The 15,879-nt window shown below is 45.1% G+C and overlaps 1 protein-coding gene across 6 annotated transcripts in view; it reads right to left on the reverse strand.

Moving 5' to 3' along the window:
- RMDN3 (regulator of microtubule dynamics 3) overlaps positions 1-15,879 on the reverse strand; it is an 84,242-nt gene that overhangs the window by 38,014 nt on the left and 30,349 nt on the right. For 4 of the 6 annotated variants that reach the window (XM_075927105.1, XM_075927106.1, XM_006128672.4 and 1 more), the window contains 3 exons: positions 10,527-10,794; positions 9,148-9,250; positions 7,881-7,941 (listed from right to left, as the gene is read on the reverse strand). In XM_075927105.1, coding sequence (XP_075783220.1) covers positions 7,881-7,941; positions 9,148-9,250; positions 10,527-10,794 — 432 coding nt within the window. Of the gene's footprint in view, positions 1-7,880; positions 7,942-9,147; positions 9,251-10,526; positions 10,795-11,774; positions 13,320-15,879 lie in introns of those variants that run through there. The other 2 variants (XM_014576311.3, XM_075927107.1) reach the window with 2 other exon arrangements.

Genomic DNA, 15,879 nt, shown 5'->3' on the forward strand with positions numbered 1-15,879 from the left:
CACCACACTCTAGAATTAGAAGAAAAGAGAGAGCTGCAGTGAAGTGCAGTAGTGAGATAGCAGCATACAATAAAATAAAAGGTGTAAGAGCAACACAAGAACACAGCATAACTATATCCTAGAATCATGGCATCCAACCAGTTCTGAAGCAGTAGACATTATAGAGGCTACTGCTATAATGAACTAGCATCACTCAACCAGCCAAATAGCCACGTGGCTAGTGGTTAGCATATTGGAAACCGCGATCCTACATAATGCAGAGATATTAAACTGCGAGTAAGTGGAAGACTTAGGATACAATACTTTGTTATTAGGTTGTGTTCCCCAATACATATAAAAAAATCAAAAGTTGGGGGAACATGAGGTGAATAAGCAGCTTTTTCTCAAGAGGGGTAATTAAACAGGCAGCGACTAAAACAGCTTGCGACTGTCCCACATCCCAGATGGTGCTGGAAAGAGAACATTCCCAGTTATATATTCATGACAAAGTGTAATTATGTCTTTCTACTAATAAAGGTAATTATTCATTTCCCATAAATCCCATGCCTCCCACATGCTGTTCTGCTATTTCCTTTCTGCGGCTGCCCTCTTGCCTTTCTGCAGCTGTTCTGAAGAAATAAAAGCAAGACATAGAAATGCATGCCCCCACTCAGCAAAACGGCAAGTCTACAGAGACAGAATTTAAGCCTGTGCACCTTTCTAATAATGCTGTTCTTGGAAGGGGAGGGCACTGACAACACATGCACCTACCACATGCCAAGACTGCTTCAGCACAAGAGGTCAGGATACTGCACTAGAGACAAAAGATTAAGCAACATGTTACCACATAGATGCATAATAAATATTATGCATCTATGGGGCCTAATCTGGGTCTTTCAGAAAGAAGAGAAGAGGAAGTGACTTGCACTGACTTTTCTGAGAGAGTGTAAGCACAGTACTAGAAGGGGCATGCAGATAATCTGTGGCTAATCAGATTTCATTCCATCTCCCAAGTTCAACCCTACTCAGACACTTCTTTGGATCATTTACTTTTGCACAATAAAACTCTGAATGATTAGACTAATCCATCAATCTTTAGCTCAGAAGCAGCATAGCACTCTGTCAAATATCCAAAGCTCAAGTGCAAAAATGGTTTAAAACTAACAGGCAATGGGATGGTTCACCAATATTCGCTTATTAAGTAGTTAAACGTGCAGAAAGTGTCAAACATCTGATTCCATTAGAGCAGGGGTGGGCAATAATTTTTAATAGAGGGGGGCACTCCAAGATTTTGATAAGTGGTCAAGGGCTGCACTTCTGTGGAAGGGATGAAGGGTCTGGGACAGTGAGCGGGATGTAGAAGGGAGCTTGGGATAGAAGACTGAGGAACAGAAGGAGATGTGGGTTCTGAGAGCGAGTTTGGATGAATGAGGGGGTTATAATCTGGGACAGGGGTTTGGAGGTGTTATGGGTGCAGGAGAGGATTCTGGCCTGGGGGAAAGGTGTAGGAGGGGGTGCAGAGTCTGAGAGAGAGTTGTGACCTGGAGGAGGTGGGGAGAGGGGATACAGAGGGCTTGTGTGGTCACCTGGGGCAGGTAGTTGGGGGGAAGAAGGGGTAGGTGCCAGCGGCAGCTCTGGCTGGGAGCTGCTTACCTAAGCAGCTCCTAGTCAGCAGCTCTGCAGACTCTGGCCTGTGTGCTGGGCAGCTGCTAATGCACAGGAAGGGAGGGAGGGAAGTGAAGAGGGTTGGGACCGGCTCTGTTCAATATCTTCATCAACGATTTAGATATTGATATAGAAAGTACGCTTATTAAGTTTGCAGATGATACCAAGCTGGGAGGGGTTGCGACTGCTCTGGAGGATAGGGTCATAATTCAAAATGATCTGGACAAATTGGAGAAATGGTCTGAGGTAAACCGGATGAAGTTTAATAAAGATAAATGCAAAGTGCTCCACTTAGGAAGGAACAATCAGTTTCATACATACAGAATGGGAAGTGACTGTCTGGGAAGGAGTACGGCAGAAAGGGATCTAGGGGTTATAGTGGACCACAAGCTGAACATGAGTCAGCAGTGTGATGCTGTTGCAAAGAAAGCAAACATGATTCTGGGATGCATTAACAGGTGCATGATTCTGGGATGCATTAACCGCTCTACTCTGCGCTGGTTAGACCTCAGCTGGAGTATTGTGTCCAGTTCTGGGCACCGCATTTCAAGAAGGATGGAGAAATTGGAGAGGGTCCAGAGAAGAGCAATGAGAATGATTAAAGGTCTAGAGAACATGACCTATGAGGGAAGACTGAAGGAAGTGGGTTTGTTTAGTTTAGAAAAGAGAAGATTGAAGGGGGACAAGATAGCAGTTTTCAGATATCTAAAAGGGTGTCATAAGGAGGAGGGAGAAAACTTGTTCATCTTGGCCTCTGGGGATAGAACAAGAAGCAATGGGCTTAAACTGCAGCAAGGGAGGTTTAGGTTGGACATTAGGAAAAAGTTCCTAACTGTCAGGGTAGTCAAACACTGGAATAAATTGTCGCCCAGGGAGGTTGTAGAATCTCCATCTCTGGAGATATTTAAGACTAGGTTAGATAAATGTCTATCAGAGATGGTCTAGACAGTATTTGGTCCTGCCATGAGGGCAGGGGACTGGACTCGATGACCTCTTGAGGTCCCTTCCAGTCCTAGTATTCTATGATTCATTTACTGCCCTTGCCTTCAACAAAATTTCTCAGCTCCTATTGGCCAGAAACTGGCTATTATGATTAAACTGAGAACAGCACGCAAAGCTTTCTCCTCCCTGTCCAACTTGCAAAGCAATTAGCAGCCTTCTTTTTAAAGGGTGCAGAGCTCACTTTACATTTTATTACAAATATTAGTAATGAAAAATGATAATAGTATTTTCAGTTCATCTCATACAAATACTGAAGTGCAATCTCTTTATAATTAAAGTGCAACTTACAAATGTAGGTTTTTTGGTTGCATAACTGCACTCAAAGTAAAACTTTAGCACTTTCAAGTCCTGTCAGTCCTACTTGCTGTTCAGCCAATTGCTAAGAGAAAAAAAGTGTGTTCACATTTACAGGAGATAATGCTGCCTGCTTCTTTTTTACAATGTCACCTGAAAGAAAAAACAGATGTTACATGGCACTTTTTTAGCTGGCGCTGCAGGATATGTAAGTGACAGATAAGCTAAACATTCGTATACCCTTTGTGCTTTGGCCTCCATCCCAGAGGACATGCTTTTATGTTGATGATGCTTGTTAAAAAAGTGTTAATTAAATTTGTGACTCAGCTCCCTGGGGGAAGAACTGTGTCTCCTACTCTGCATTTTACCCACATTCTGTCATGTACTGGGTCATCATCCAAGACTGCTACCACGTTACATGTTCTTTTTGAGAACACTTTCACAAAACTAAAAAAGGTACCAATGTGAGATTTCTAAGAATAGCTACAGCACTCAATCCAAGATTTAAGAATTAAGAATCTGAAGAGCCTTGCAAAATCTAAAGAGCAAGGTGCAGAGCATGCTGTCATAAAAAAGCAACACAAGAATGTAGAAACTACAGCACCTGAACTACCAAAAAAGGAAATAAATCTTCTGTGGATTGCATCTGACTCAGAAGATGAAAATGAATATGTTTGGATCTGCACTGCTGTGGATCATTATGAAGTAGAATCCATCATCAGCATGGACATGTATCCTCTGGAATGGTGGTTGTAGCATGAAGGAACATATGAATATTTAGTGCATCTTGCACATGAGTATCTTATAAAATTAACTACAACAGCGCTATGCGAATGCCTACCCTCACTTCCAGGTGACACCAAAAACAAGAAGTGGGCAGCAAGATCTCCTGTAAACACGAACAAATGAGTTTGTATGAGCAACTGGCTGAGCAATGAGAACCAAGTGTACTGGCAGACTAAAACTTCACACTTTTTTTTTTCCTTGAGTGGTTATTTTTGTACATAATTCTACATTTGTAAGTTCAACTTTCATTATAAAGGGACTGAATTAAGCACTTGTATTAAGTGAACTGAAATATTTTATTTTGCAGTGCAAATTTTTATAATAAAAATATAAAATGAGCACTGTAAATGAAATCAATATATTTGAAAATGTGAAAAACATCCAAAAATATTCATACAAATGGTATTCTATTACTGTGAATAATCTTTTTAATGTCTTGAAAGCCCTAGTACTTATAACAGAACATTTCGATCTAAATCATGGAGGAAAAAAAAAATCTTGCCTATGTAGAATGGAGATGTTAAATATCAGTTAATTGAATAGTCAAGTCACCGCATGAATTCTTATCAGTTAGTGGACTATTATATTGTCCCAGGGGTGGGGTGGGGTGGGGTGGGGCGGGACGGTGCTGGTAGCCAGTGTGCTCCAGCCTCACTCCCTAGAAGCCCCCTGCCACTTGGAGCTGCTGCCTCAGTATCAGACACATCAGCATGGGGTGCCAGGCGGGAGTTGGTCCATGAGAGGAACCAGTTTAAAAAAATAGCCCCCCCCTCACAGACCGGCTGCCTGTCACTCTGTGCTGCTGCATCTGATGCAGAGTTGGTAGCTGCCCTCTCTTGGGGGGACCTGGGGTGGAGGGGAGGGATGCACCCCTCGGTGCTGCGGGACCAACCCGGCAGCACCCCAGATGCTCTGCCCCAGACTTCCCCAAGTCAGCCACTGCTGAAACTAACCAGCAGCTGACTCAGGGAAGCCTGGGGCAGAGCAGCTGGGGTGCTCTGTCCTGGGCTTCCCGGAGGAGTCAGCCATTGGTCAGTTTCAGCAGCGGCTGACTTGGGGAAGTCTGGGGCAGAGCAGCTGGGGTGCTGCTGGGTTGGTCCTGCACCACCGAGGGGCGGCGCTAGGGGAACAACCTGGCAGCACCCCAGCAGCTCTGCCCCTGGCAGAGCAGCTCCAATTGTCCGGCTGCCCGGACCATCAGGAGTGCCGGACCACTGTAATTTTACTGTATAAACATTTCAGCTAATGCCATTTAAATTGAGAAGGCAACTCAGAGCCAAGTACCTGAAAATGCTTAACAATTCTTTTTTTTTTTAAATTGACTCGATTTCCAGATTATCATTTACACACGTGAAGCTGAAGAAATTTGTATTATTTGAGAAATAGCATGTGATAACTTAAGTCTACTGTAAAATACTTAGTGCACCAAATTTAAGACTGACTATGCAATATTAATTTAGCGTTTCCTGTTTTTTTGAAGGCAAAAACCTTTATCTTGTAAAGACTGCACCTCCTTAACCCAGGACAGTCTTGTGTGGTGCTGAACCACAGATATTCCTGAACGAGAGAGCCCCAGGGCAAGAAGACCAGCAGCTGAGAGCCCTGCACACAGTGAGGCTAGTGGTAGTGGAGCTAAGGCCTCAGCAGCCTAGCAGTGGTAGTGGAGCCATGGCAGTGTAGTTGGGGCAGCCCAGCAACCCAGCTAGAGCCAGGGCAGTCTGTGCATGCTGGCCCAACAGCGAGGGAAGAGCGGAGGCAGCCTGGCTGGCAGTAAGGCAGGACCATAGAACCCAGAAGGGGAAGTCCATCTGGGGCCATGGCAGTGGAGCCAGGGAAATCCAGTTGGAGCAAGGGCAGGCCAGCAGCGCAGTCAGGGCTGCATGCCAGCCAGCAGTGGGACTGGTTCCACGGCAGCAGGACCAGGGCTGCGTGCTACCATGCCGGCAGTGGGGCTGGAACAGCAGTTATGGCAACAGAATCAGGACAGCCATGTTTCCAAGCCAGCAGCGGGGCCAAAGGAGCAGGTGGTGGGGAGGGCAGCAGGCTGGTGGTAGGGGACCTTCCCAGGTCTGGCAAATTCCCTCATTCAGGACTGCTCAGGTTCTGAGGGTGCTGGACCAGGGAGGTCCAACATGTATCAGTATAGCTGTGTCATATAATAAGCTATTTAGACTATGTTTACATATAGTCAATCACTGCCATCAACTAAAAGCAAAACTATAATGGTAGCAGAATGCTTATCTTCCACTACCGAGGGAGTGCCACTATTTTAGCCTTCCTTTGAATACAGCCAAGGAGAAATTGCCATATAAAGTGACCAGAAATTGTGTTCATGGTTAAAAGAAAAACTAACTCTAAAAATCCATAAGTTTTAAGCATAGATGACATATTGCCAAATTATGGAAGTCCCATGTTGCAAGGGATATCTTGTTCTGATGACACACGACAAAAATTATCCAATAACTTAGTGGTAGCTGCAGCAGTCAAACTTCTCTTTCGCTCTCCCTCCCAAAAATACGGACACTTTCTCTCCAAACAATGGAAGCAATGGGTTAACCTTTCTTACAATAGTTTCTATTTTACTTGGCACTGTATAACCTTTTGGAATGTCAATAATAAAAGAAAATAAGAGATGCAACTAACCCCAGTAAAATAATAAAAGAATAAGGGGGAATGTCAGGTCATCATTAATCATTTAGCACTCAAGTTACTGCCCCCATAGCTTGTGCAGCTGGCTGTTAGTTTGGCTTTCAATGACATAAGAAGTTGCTCTGTAGGGGACTGAAGAGGGGCCAACAGAAACAGAGCAGATGAAAAAGAAAATAAAAGAGGCCACCCCAGTTCCAGTTATTGAACAAAGGAATTACAATTTTCTATAAATGAGCGGAGTGAAATGGCTTCCTAACACTCCCCTACCAGATTTTTTTATTATTTCACATAATAGCAGGGCACTTAAGTAGTCATTTTCCCCGGGCACGCAGAACCAAAAAGATCAATAAAGTTCAGCTAGTTTTCGAGCCAGTATCTTTCACAAGTGATCCTAGCTATTTCTATCCAGCCCCTGTTACCACAGTATCTGAGCATCTCACAATCTTTAACACACTTATGCTTACATCATCTCTGTAATGTAGGAAAGTACCTTTAGCCCCATTTTACAGCTAGAGAACTAAGGCATGGAAGACATAAGTGAACTGCCGCAGACTTCTTGCGTGTCCTGAGGCAAAGCAGGGAATTGAACCAGGACTTCCAAATCGCAGACTAATATACTAATTGCTGAATCATCTTTCCTACATAAACATCACTCATAGCTATTAACTGAAAGGACTGATTGTGGGAGATGACCCAGTGAGAGAGTTTACCAACCATAACATGTCTCATTGGCCACAGGAGAGAAGTTATTCTGAGGAAACATGAGATGGAGCACGAAGGATTGCTTCACTAATAGAATACAACATATGTTTTGGCAGAGCAATTTACAAACTCCTTGTTTTCTTGTCATTTGAAAAGGAAAACTTCAGCTGAACTAAGCAAGAAAACCCTCTTAATGCTAGAACACTTCCTCCATTTCACCCTCATTTTCTCACAACTGTTACAAGATATAATTAGGATTTCCACAGATTAGTTTAATAAATCAAAGGGAATCCTTTCAGAATACTCAGTTTTAGTCCCCAAATTTAAAACACTTAAAAGCTACCTGAGAGCATTGAATTCTGCACCTCAAGTTCTTGTTCAAAGCCCATTTCTGCAAGACCCATTTATAAACTGATCTTTTACCATTCTCAGTGAAACTTATTAAGCTATGAGATGCAGGCTCATATGAATTTCTCAGAAATTAAAGAACACATTATTATAGCTGCCAACTCCTGTTCAAGAACTCCTCAAGGGTCATCTCCCCTCTGAACCATGTTCTTAAATAGAACCAAATAAAAATAAAATGTATCTGATAATTGTAATCAGCACTGTCTGTCACTTAATCATGCCTACTAACGAGGAAAGGAAACTAAAATAAAGCATTTTAGGAAAAGCAGAAATTCAATAATGCATATTTAAGGTAAAAAACAAACTTGTCTATGAGCAGACTGAGATAAAGCCCAACTTTTAATATGACCTTTAATTTCCTTTGCTCTTTTTCTGTACAGCAGAAAATTACATACCATTGGTGACACTGAGCACTTTGTTCCCCTTTCTGTAGGGCTGCCTCTGCCTCTTCTTTCCCTGAAGACAGAAAGCACTGATTTAGCAAAATTGAAAATTACTGAATTTGTCTGAATACCTATATCCCAAAGTGCTAGGGTCTCTACAGTGAAGCTAAACATTTGTTAGTCACCTTACATATTTAGCTTGAGAATATGGATACATTCCAAAAAGATCTCCTGTATGGAGAACTCGCAGACACTTCTAAGGTCGTTGGGCTGACTGACCTAAGGTCAGGTTCAATGATGTTTGCAAGGGACACACTTTCAGCATCCACACTGCAAGATGAGAGGATGCAGCTACCAACAAGCTACACTGGCAGCTGGCATTGCAGCAGGGAGTAAAAGAAGTTGAAGAGAGGTGGCTAAGAGAGAAAAAACCAAAGAGCACAAAGAAGGATACTTTGGTACTTACACCATTGTCTGGTGAGATGGATAGCTACCCTTCCACTTATTACCAGCTGCGTATCTTGCCACAGTACTGGGCACCCACCACACAGAAAGCTCATACACACATACTAGCAAATACCCTTGATTGAAAGCAAATTTATACAAAATACTTGACAAAAATGGTCATCTGCATTCAGAACAGTTTAACTCACGTTAAAGGCTTTTTTGTAACAAGTGGTTCTCCAATGGGTTTTGTCCTGAAGGTTACTTCACAAGAAAAGTATTATTTTATGGAGCTCTCTCCTCTGTGCTTCATATGCTTTGGTTCCCAAAACATAGTAAAAACATGGAATGCCTCTCATTACTATAAATAACTTTCCCTTCAGGAACTCTCACCTTCTCATGTTTGTTGGAGGTGAGTCATATCCACTCTGATTTAATTAGCACTGATGTCATACTCCCATCTCTGTATCCCTTCCTTTTCTCTTTGCTCTTCTAGCATCTGAAGTAGTGAGTTGTATCTCACAAACGCTTATGCCCTAATAGATTTGATAGTCTTTAAATTGCCAGACTCTTTGATGTTTTTGCTGAAACAGACTAACATGGCTACGCCTCTGAAACCAAAACAAACTGCCTCAGAACTAGTGAATGAGAACCAGAATGAAAAGTAGTGAAACTGATAACTAAACAGGTAAACAAGAAACAAGTCAACAAGAACACTGTATTTTTATAATTTGTGTTAGTAACAGATACGGTTTTTTAAACGGTAACTTGTTTAAAAGACCTTATGTTTATCTAATAAAAACACTACACTGAACTGCCTCAAACACTTTCTTACCATCAGAAGCATATGATTTCTTTTCATCTACATCCTCTGTGATTTCATACAGATCACTGTATGCTCGAGCCAAGCGCCAAAGAAAATCTTGCTGGTCTCCATACTGCAGACAGAACATAAGTATTTCAGATCATCTGTTAGAAAGCCCCTTTCTTCCATTGGTACAAAGCCATAAGGAAGAGAACTGTCAATTGGCATAAATAACAGGAAATGCATTATATTATTCAAACAAGTATATGCACCTTTTATATAGTTAGTCAGAGTAAACATATTTGAAAAAACGCACATGGGCCCAAACCAACAAGAACTCTAGCAGAAGTTAAAAAAAAAAACAGATAAAAATGGAGGTCCAAATTTGTAGCTAAACCCACAATTCAAAAGAGATCAAAAGAGGTCTAATTTATTACATAACCTTAAATGGATTCTTCATACTTCACAGAAGATTTAGTAAGGATGAGAGGGGTGAGTATCGGAGCTACACATCTACTTGTTTGACTCCCTCTCACAAAACAGAATCAGAAGTTTTAAAAACTTCAGTTTTACTTATATATGCTGCTTGTTCACTGTTTGCATTTCAGTCAGTTTGACCACAGAAAGATTGGGCATTTTCATATTTTGGTTTCCACAAAACAGCCCTGAGGCTGTTCTGGCAGGATTGCTAATACTGCAGTGGCAAGGTTCAGACATAACACACAAACAAATGCATCTTCAGTACAATATAAAAAACCAACTCTTCATACTAGGTTTTGTTAAACCCTTTAAACAAAACAAAAACAAAAAACAGATACAAGTTTAAACTCTAAACTACCTGACAGCATCCATTTAAGTTATCTTATTTTGATATTATTGTAGGCTGTTAAGAAGTAGGAGAAAAATTTAAGAAGAGGGATATACTGGAGGACTAAATACATGTATGACTTTTGGGGCTTATAAAGAAATTTGCTCATGCTTCATGCTGATTAAGTCATTTGTTATCTCTCACCTTTGCCTCATCTTTCATATACTGAAGACACAGCAGACAAAATGTTCTGCTTTTTAAACAAGCACCTTTGTTTAAAAAAAAAAAAAAAAAACTACGTAATTTCCTACACTGACTTTACAACACTGCAACTCTATAATTGAGTAGAGAGAGCAAGTTATGACACTGTTTTGATTTGTACTATAGACAAGATGCAAAAGGATAAGTTTATGAAAGCCAAGTCCTTGAATTGTTATGTACCAGCTACATGATACTTTTAAGCCAGGTTATGACCAGTTCATTGACTCCTCCACATTTGCAGCATGGAATAGGTCTTGCACAATGAAAATTAAAAGCCCAATGTCATCTTTCCGTGTTAGCCAAAACCACAGTTTTGCTGGGAAATAAAAATGAATTTTACCACCAATTTATTGTTAAGCAGCAGCTGGAATCCGTCTCTCTTCTCTTGGTTAGTCCCATGATGTAATTGGTCAGCCTGCTGCAGCAGCTGACCAAGTTCCTCTTCCACTGTAGAATCAAAGATCAAAACGGTTTCATCCTCATTGACTAGATCCAGTGAATCCCTCCGTGCAGTCTTCACTGTCTCACAGCTCACTTCATCTTCCCCTTCCTCACTCTCTTTTTCTGACTCCCGGTCATAATCAGACTCTGCATTGGCTGTGGTATACCTGTAAGTAAAAATTACAAATATAGAATTAAACATCACCACACGTAGTCAAAACAAGGTGCACAGCAAGCACTTTACAAACCAAGAGAAAATACAAACAATTGAATTGAGATAGGAACTGAATAGATGTCATAGGCGAAACCTTCCCTAATGTAAAAGTGTTCTCTACACCAGTGGTTCTCAAACTGCAGTCTGTGGGCCACTAGACTTCCAGGTGTCCATGGCTTAAGCTCAGCTCCTCTCTCCCCCGGAGCAGGGAGCCTGCCTGGCACTCCAGCCTCACCCTCCGTCCCCAACCCGTGAGGTTGGAGCACCAGCACTGGCTTCCCACTTGAGGGTGGGGGGGGGGAAAAAAAAGCCCTGTAACTTGCTGCACTATCCAGCTTGTGGCTCCATGCACTGCTGCTCTCCCTCCCCCGGCTGGGGGAACAACAGCACACAGATGCACTGCTTGGAAACTTTCCCTGCTGCTCCCACTGGCCAGAACCTGGCCAATGGGAGCAAAGACAGGCTATGCCTAAGAAAGGGTGCCTGGGAGTGGGGCATGAAAGCAAGTTACCCTTTCCCTTCATGCCCAGAACCTGCATTCCCACCCACCTCACACACCTCCCCCCAGCTGAGACCGCTCACCCCCAGCCTGCTCCTGCACCCTTTCCCCAGGCCAGAAACCCCACCCCCTAGCCCTCTCCTGCACCCTCCCCATGACCAGACATCTTCCCCCATTCATTCTTCCAACCCCTCCCCCTCCCCCCATGTCAGACACCCGCCCGCTCCTGCACCCTCCCCCTGGCCAGGCACTCTACCCACAGCCTGCTCCTGCACTCACCCTTGTTCCTGCACCCTCCCTCCTGGCCACATACTGCAACTTCCCTTGTTTTTGCCCCCTTCCTCTGGCAAGACACCCCACCCCCAGCCTGCTCCTGACCCTTACTTCCCATCTAGACTTCACACCCTCACCCCCTCTGGCATCCCACCTCCTGCTCAAATCCTGCATCCCCATCCCTATCCCACTTGCTGGCAGCCCTGTCCCGCACAATGAATCCCCCATTTTTGTCCCTATTCCAGAGCCTAGGGAAGTCCACAAAATCCACTAACCTTGGATCTCCAAAAGAGTAAATCTGACCTCTGGGAAGCCCTGCACCTCAGTCCTATCCTGTCCCTCCTTCCACTTTTCTGGTGCTCCAGTCCTGAAGTGTGAGGGTTGGGTGTTTTTGGATGGTGTGTGTTTGGTGTTTTTTTGTTTTCCCCCCCCCCTCATCTCACTTGTTGGTCCCTGACTGATTTTTCTGTGTGGGTATGTCTACACTACAGCATTAAATAGTTAATTCGAAATAGCTTATTTCGAAATAACGTGTGTACACACAAAATGCATTTCAAAATACCATTTTGCTATTTTGAAATACTGCGTCCACACTGAACGGACACTGATTCGGATTTAAGGCTGGCCGGAACCAGATCAGGGTTAGGGCATCAGGTAAGGAGTGTCTTTGTGTGGCTATTGGCTGAGGCAGAGGCCTGCGCTTAATGGGACACTACCTCCCCTCCCTCCCAGGCAGCCGGTTCTCAGGTGTCCCTGCTTGCTTGCTTGCCTGCCTGCCTGCCTCCCTCACTGTGGGACAACAAAGCATTTGTGTCTCGGAGTGATCTGGTTGCCCTCACTCGGGACACCATAGCACTCTGCCCAGGGGCAGCTCTGGCTCCATGTTGCACTCCGGTGCGTCTCATGGATGCGTTGCTATCAGCCTAGCTGCACTTGCTGCAGGCTGCCATCCAGGAGGTCCATCGGGGGGCTGTCAGTATCCAGGAGGCCCTGTGGGAGAGCATTCACTCTGAGGAGCACTCAGTGCCTCCCTGGTCTGCCCACTGGGGACTTGTGCCTCATTCCTCCCTCACGTCCTTCCACTTACCCCTCCCTGATCCCTCTTCCTGATGTCAAATAAAATACATGTATTTTCAAAAATATAAACTCTTTATTTAACAAAACTGGGTGGGGGGGTACGAAACTCTGGGGAGACTGGGGAAAGGAGGTGGGAGAGGGGAGAAGACAGGGGAGGGGAAAAACTGGGAGGAGAAAGCTGGAAGGGGGAAGCAAGGGGAACAAGGGGGAGGGGAAGCTCAGGGGTGGAGGGTCCTGCCGGGCCAAGTGTCTCCCAGCATGGCATGTGCAGGGGCCTCAGCGTCCCTGGGGGGTTGGAGAGGAGGGTGTGGAGGGAGAGGCGGGAGGGGGAGAAGGAGTGGGAGGAGGAGCGGGAGCTGAGGAGGCAGCAGGCGCTGCAGCAGCACGAGGCAGCACGCTCTGCACCAGGGTCTGCAGATGGGCACAGATGGCACGACCCTGGGCAAGCAGCTCCCACCGGAACTCCTGTTCGTCCTGCACCCACTGCTCCAGGATGCGGGGCAGGGCTCACAGGGCCCCCAGCTGCTGGTCTCGGTACCCCTGCAGTGTTGCAGTGGACCTGCTGAGTCCTCGGGTGCGGGAGGCTGTCCCGGGCAGGGTGGTGTGCCCTGCATGTGCAGCTGGTGCGGCTGTGGAGAAAGAAGAGAAGTGTTTAGTTTTCCCTGGGGACACAGTGGGTGAAGCCCCCCCCGCGCGCGAGGTGAGGATGACCATTCCCTGCACTGTCAGAGCCGCTGTGCTTGCACAGAGGCCATGGTCAGAATGTCTGGCTATCCCCGGGAGTGAGAGCTGCCCCGAGACTGCACCCATGCCCCTGTGCTGGGTATAGCGCAGCTGAGGTGAGGGGAGATGTTCCCTGCCTCTGTGTAGAGGGGGCTTGTGAAGGGAGGGCATCTTGCTATGTCCCAGGGTCAGGAGCATGTCAGGTCTCTTCATGTGGCTATCAGGCCACAGCCCATGTGGCACGCAGCTGGAGCCACTTGCCCAGGGGTGGCACGGCACGTGCTCGCACGTGCACAGGTTGCTGCATGATCCGTGGTAAGAAAGGCCCACACGTGCGGTCACTGGTCTCCCTCCTTCCCCCCCTCCCGGGAAGGGGACAGTGATGGCACTTACATGGTGTGGCTTCCCCAAACGACCCTGGTGACTCCACTGCGGGGACAGCTCGGGGGGTCCGGCCGGTGTGGCACCCTCAGCGGCGGCACCTCCTCCGTGACCTGGTCAGGGCCCTCCAGTCCCGGATCGCTGCCCCCTGGGGTGGCACGGACCATCCCGCCCCCCCCCATGATGCAGTCCAGGACGTCAAAATAGGGGCAGGTGTCTGCCCCTGTTGAGGAGCTGCCCTGTGTGGCCCTGGTGTACACCTGCCGCAGCTCTTTAATTTTCATGCGTACCTGCTCCTGGGTGCGCAGGTGGCCTTTGGTGGCTGTGGTGGCAGCTATATGGTCATACACAGTGGCGTTCCTCTGTCTAGGGCAAAGATCATGGACATTGGAGGCCTCTCCCCAAACCTCAATGAGGTCCATGATCTCCGCACTAGTCCAGGAGGGTGCCCGCCGTCTCCAGCCCCTGGCTGGCTCCTGGGAGCTGGGGGACTGGGCAATGGACGGAACGCTGGCACCGGCTGCCCGGCTCATTGTGCGGCCACTGGATCAGGGGCAGCGACTGCTCGCAGGCCTGGCTCTGGCACGTGCACTGTGGCCAGAGTCTACCCCTTTAAGGGCTCTGGGGCGGGGGAGAGGAGAGCAGAGGAGATTTCCTGATTAGGCCCAGAATGGCCACCAGGGGAAACTGGGAAGGGCCGGAGGCCCCCTATTTCGAAATAAACATCTACACAGCACTTATTTCAAATTAGCTATTTCGAATTTGGCATTATTCTTTGTAGAATGAGGTTTACCAAATTCAGAATAAGCACTCTGCTATTTCAAAATACCGGTTTGCCTGTGTAGATGCTATTAAAGTTAATATGAAATAATGGCTGTTATTTCCAATTAACTTTGATGTGTAGACATACCCTCGGTCATTGGTGCCCAAACCAAAAAAGGTTCCCCACTCCTGCCATAAAGAAAGAAAACATTGACACCTTTTGTGTTATACATAAATTAATATTTTATAAACTAACATGAGAAAGTTAAGCACTTAATCTATGTAATAATTTAAATTAAAATTTCCTTTCATACTGGTTAAATTAAACCCTTCTGCTTAGCTGCAACACTAGCAAAATGCCTCGGGCGTAATTATGTAATTAAAGGCGAGTTTCCATTAGCAACTAGTGATCCACAGAAAGGTCTGCATTGAGCCAGGTGGGCCATGGGCCAAAAATTGAGAACCACTGTCTACTCTGTATTCTATAGAATTTTGTGTAGTATAATTTTAAATCTCTGTAGTTATAATTGTTTCACCAATTCACATGTAGTATAGACAAATAAAAAGGGGGTGAAGAAAATAAATTGAAAAAGGAAGCTTGCACAGATGTCAAGACACAGGAGCCTGCATCCAGCTAGCCTCATGTGAGAGCCATTTAGCTATCAAACCTACAAAAGTTACACAAAACAGAACCAGTCAGCTGGGAAACTACAGATTACACGAGATCTCAATAGAAAGATTAACAGACTCGTCTAGGTGGGACATAAAGCTTGAAGTTTTTGGTCTGTTCCAGAGAATTTCAAACACAGATAGCTTTCTTGCCAAGACTAGCATGGTCGAGACTGTCTGAGCCCCAAATATGAAACAGCTTGTTCAAGCTGATGGGAACAAAGGTGTGAAAACAGTGGGTGAGTGATCAAAATCATTGCATCTGTACAAAGAGACAAATTAAGAAGTAGCAGCTGAGCCATGCAAGACATGATAGCTGTGTAAAAGCAGACAATGTTTAACAATTAAAGTGGTCAGATTAGACAGGTACAACTCACACCAGCATTTTCATAAGAGACTATCTAAAGTTAAAATCCCCAAATTACGTTCAAACATCTAAATAAAGTTTATTTTTAAATCAGGCCGCCTGAACACCCAACAGTTCCTATTAAAGTCACTTACTCAGGAATGAAATACACATTTTGAACGTTAACTTTAGGCTAAGCTTTTTTAAGGGCAGGGGTTCGAATATGCCCCTTCTCTAAGTCACATAGGAGCACTTAACTAAGGAGGAAGCACTATGGTAGACCTCACTATTTAAGAATTTTGGTTTTA

This window comes from Pelodiscus sinensis, chromosome 4 (assembly GCF_049634645.1).
Source record: "Pelodiscus sinensis isolate JC-2024 chromosome 4, ASM4963464v1, whole genome shotgun sequence".
Lineage (NCBI taxonomy): Eukaryota > Metazoa > Chordata > Testudines > Trionychidae > Pelodiscus > Pelodiscus sinensis.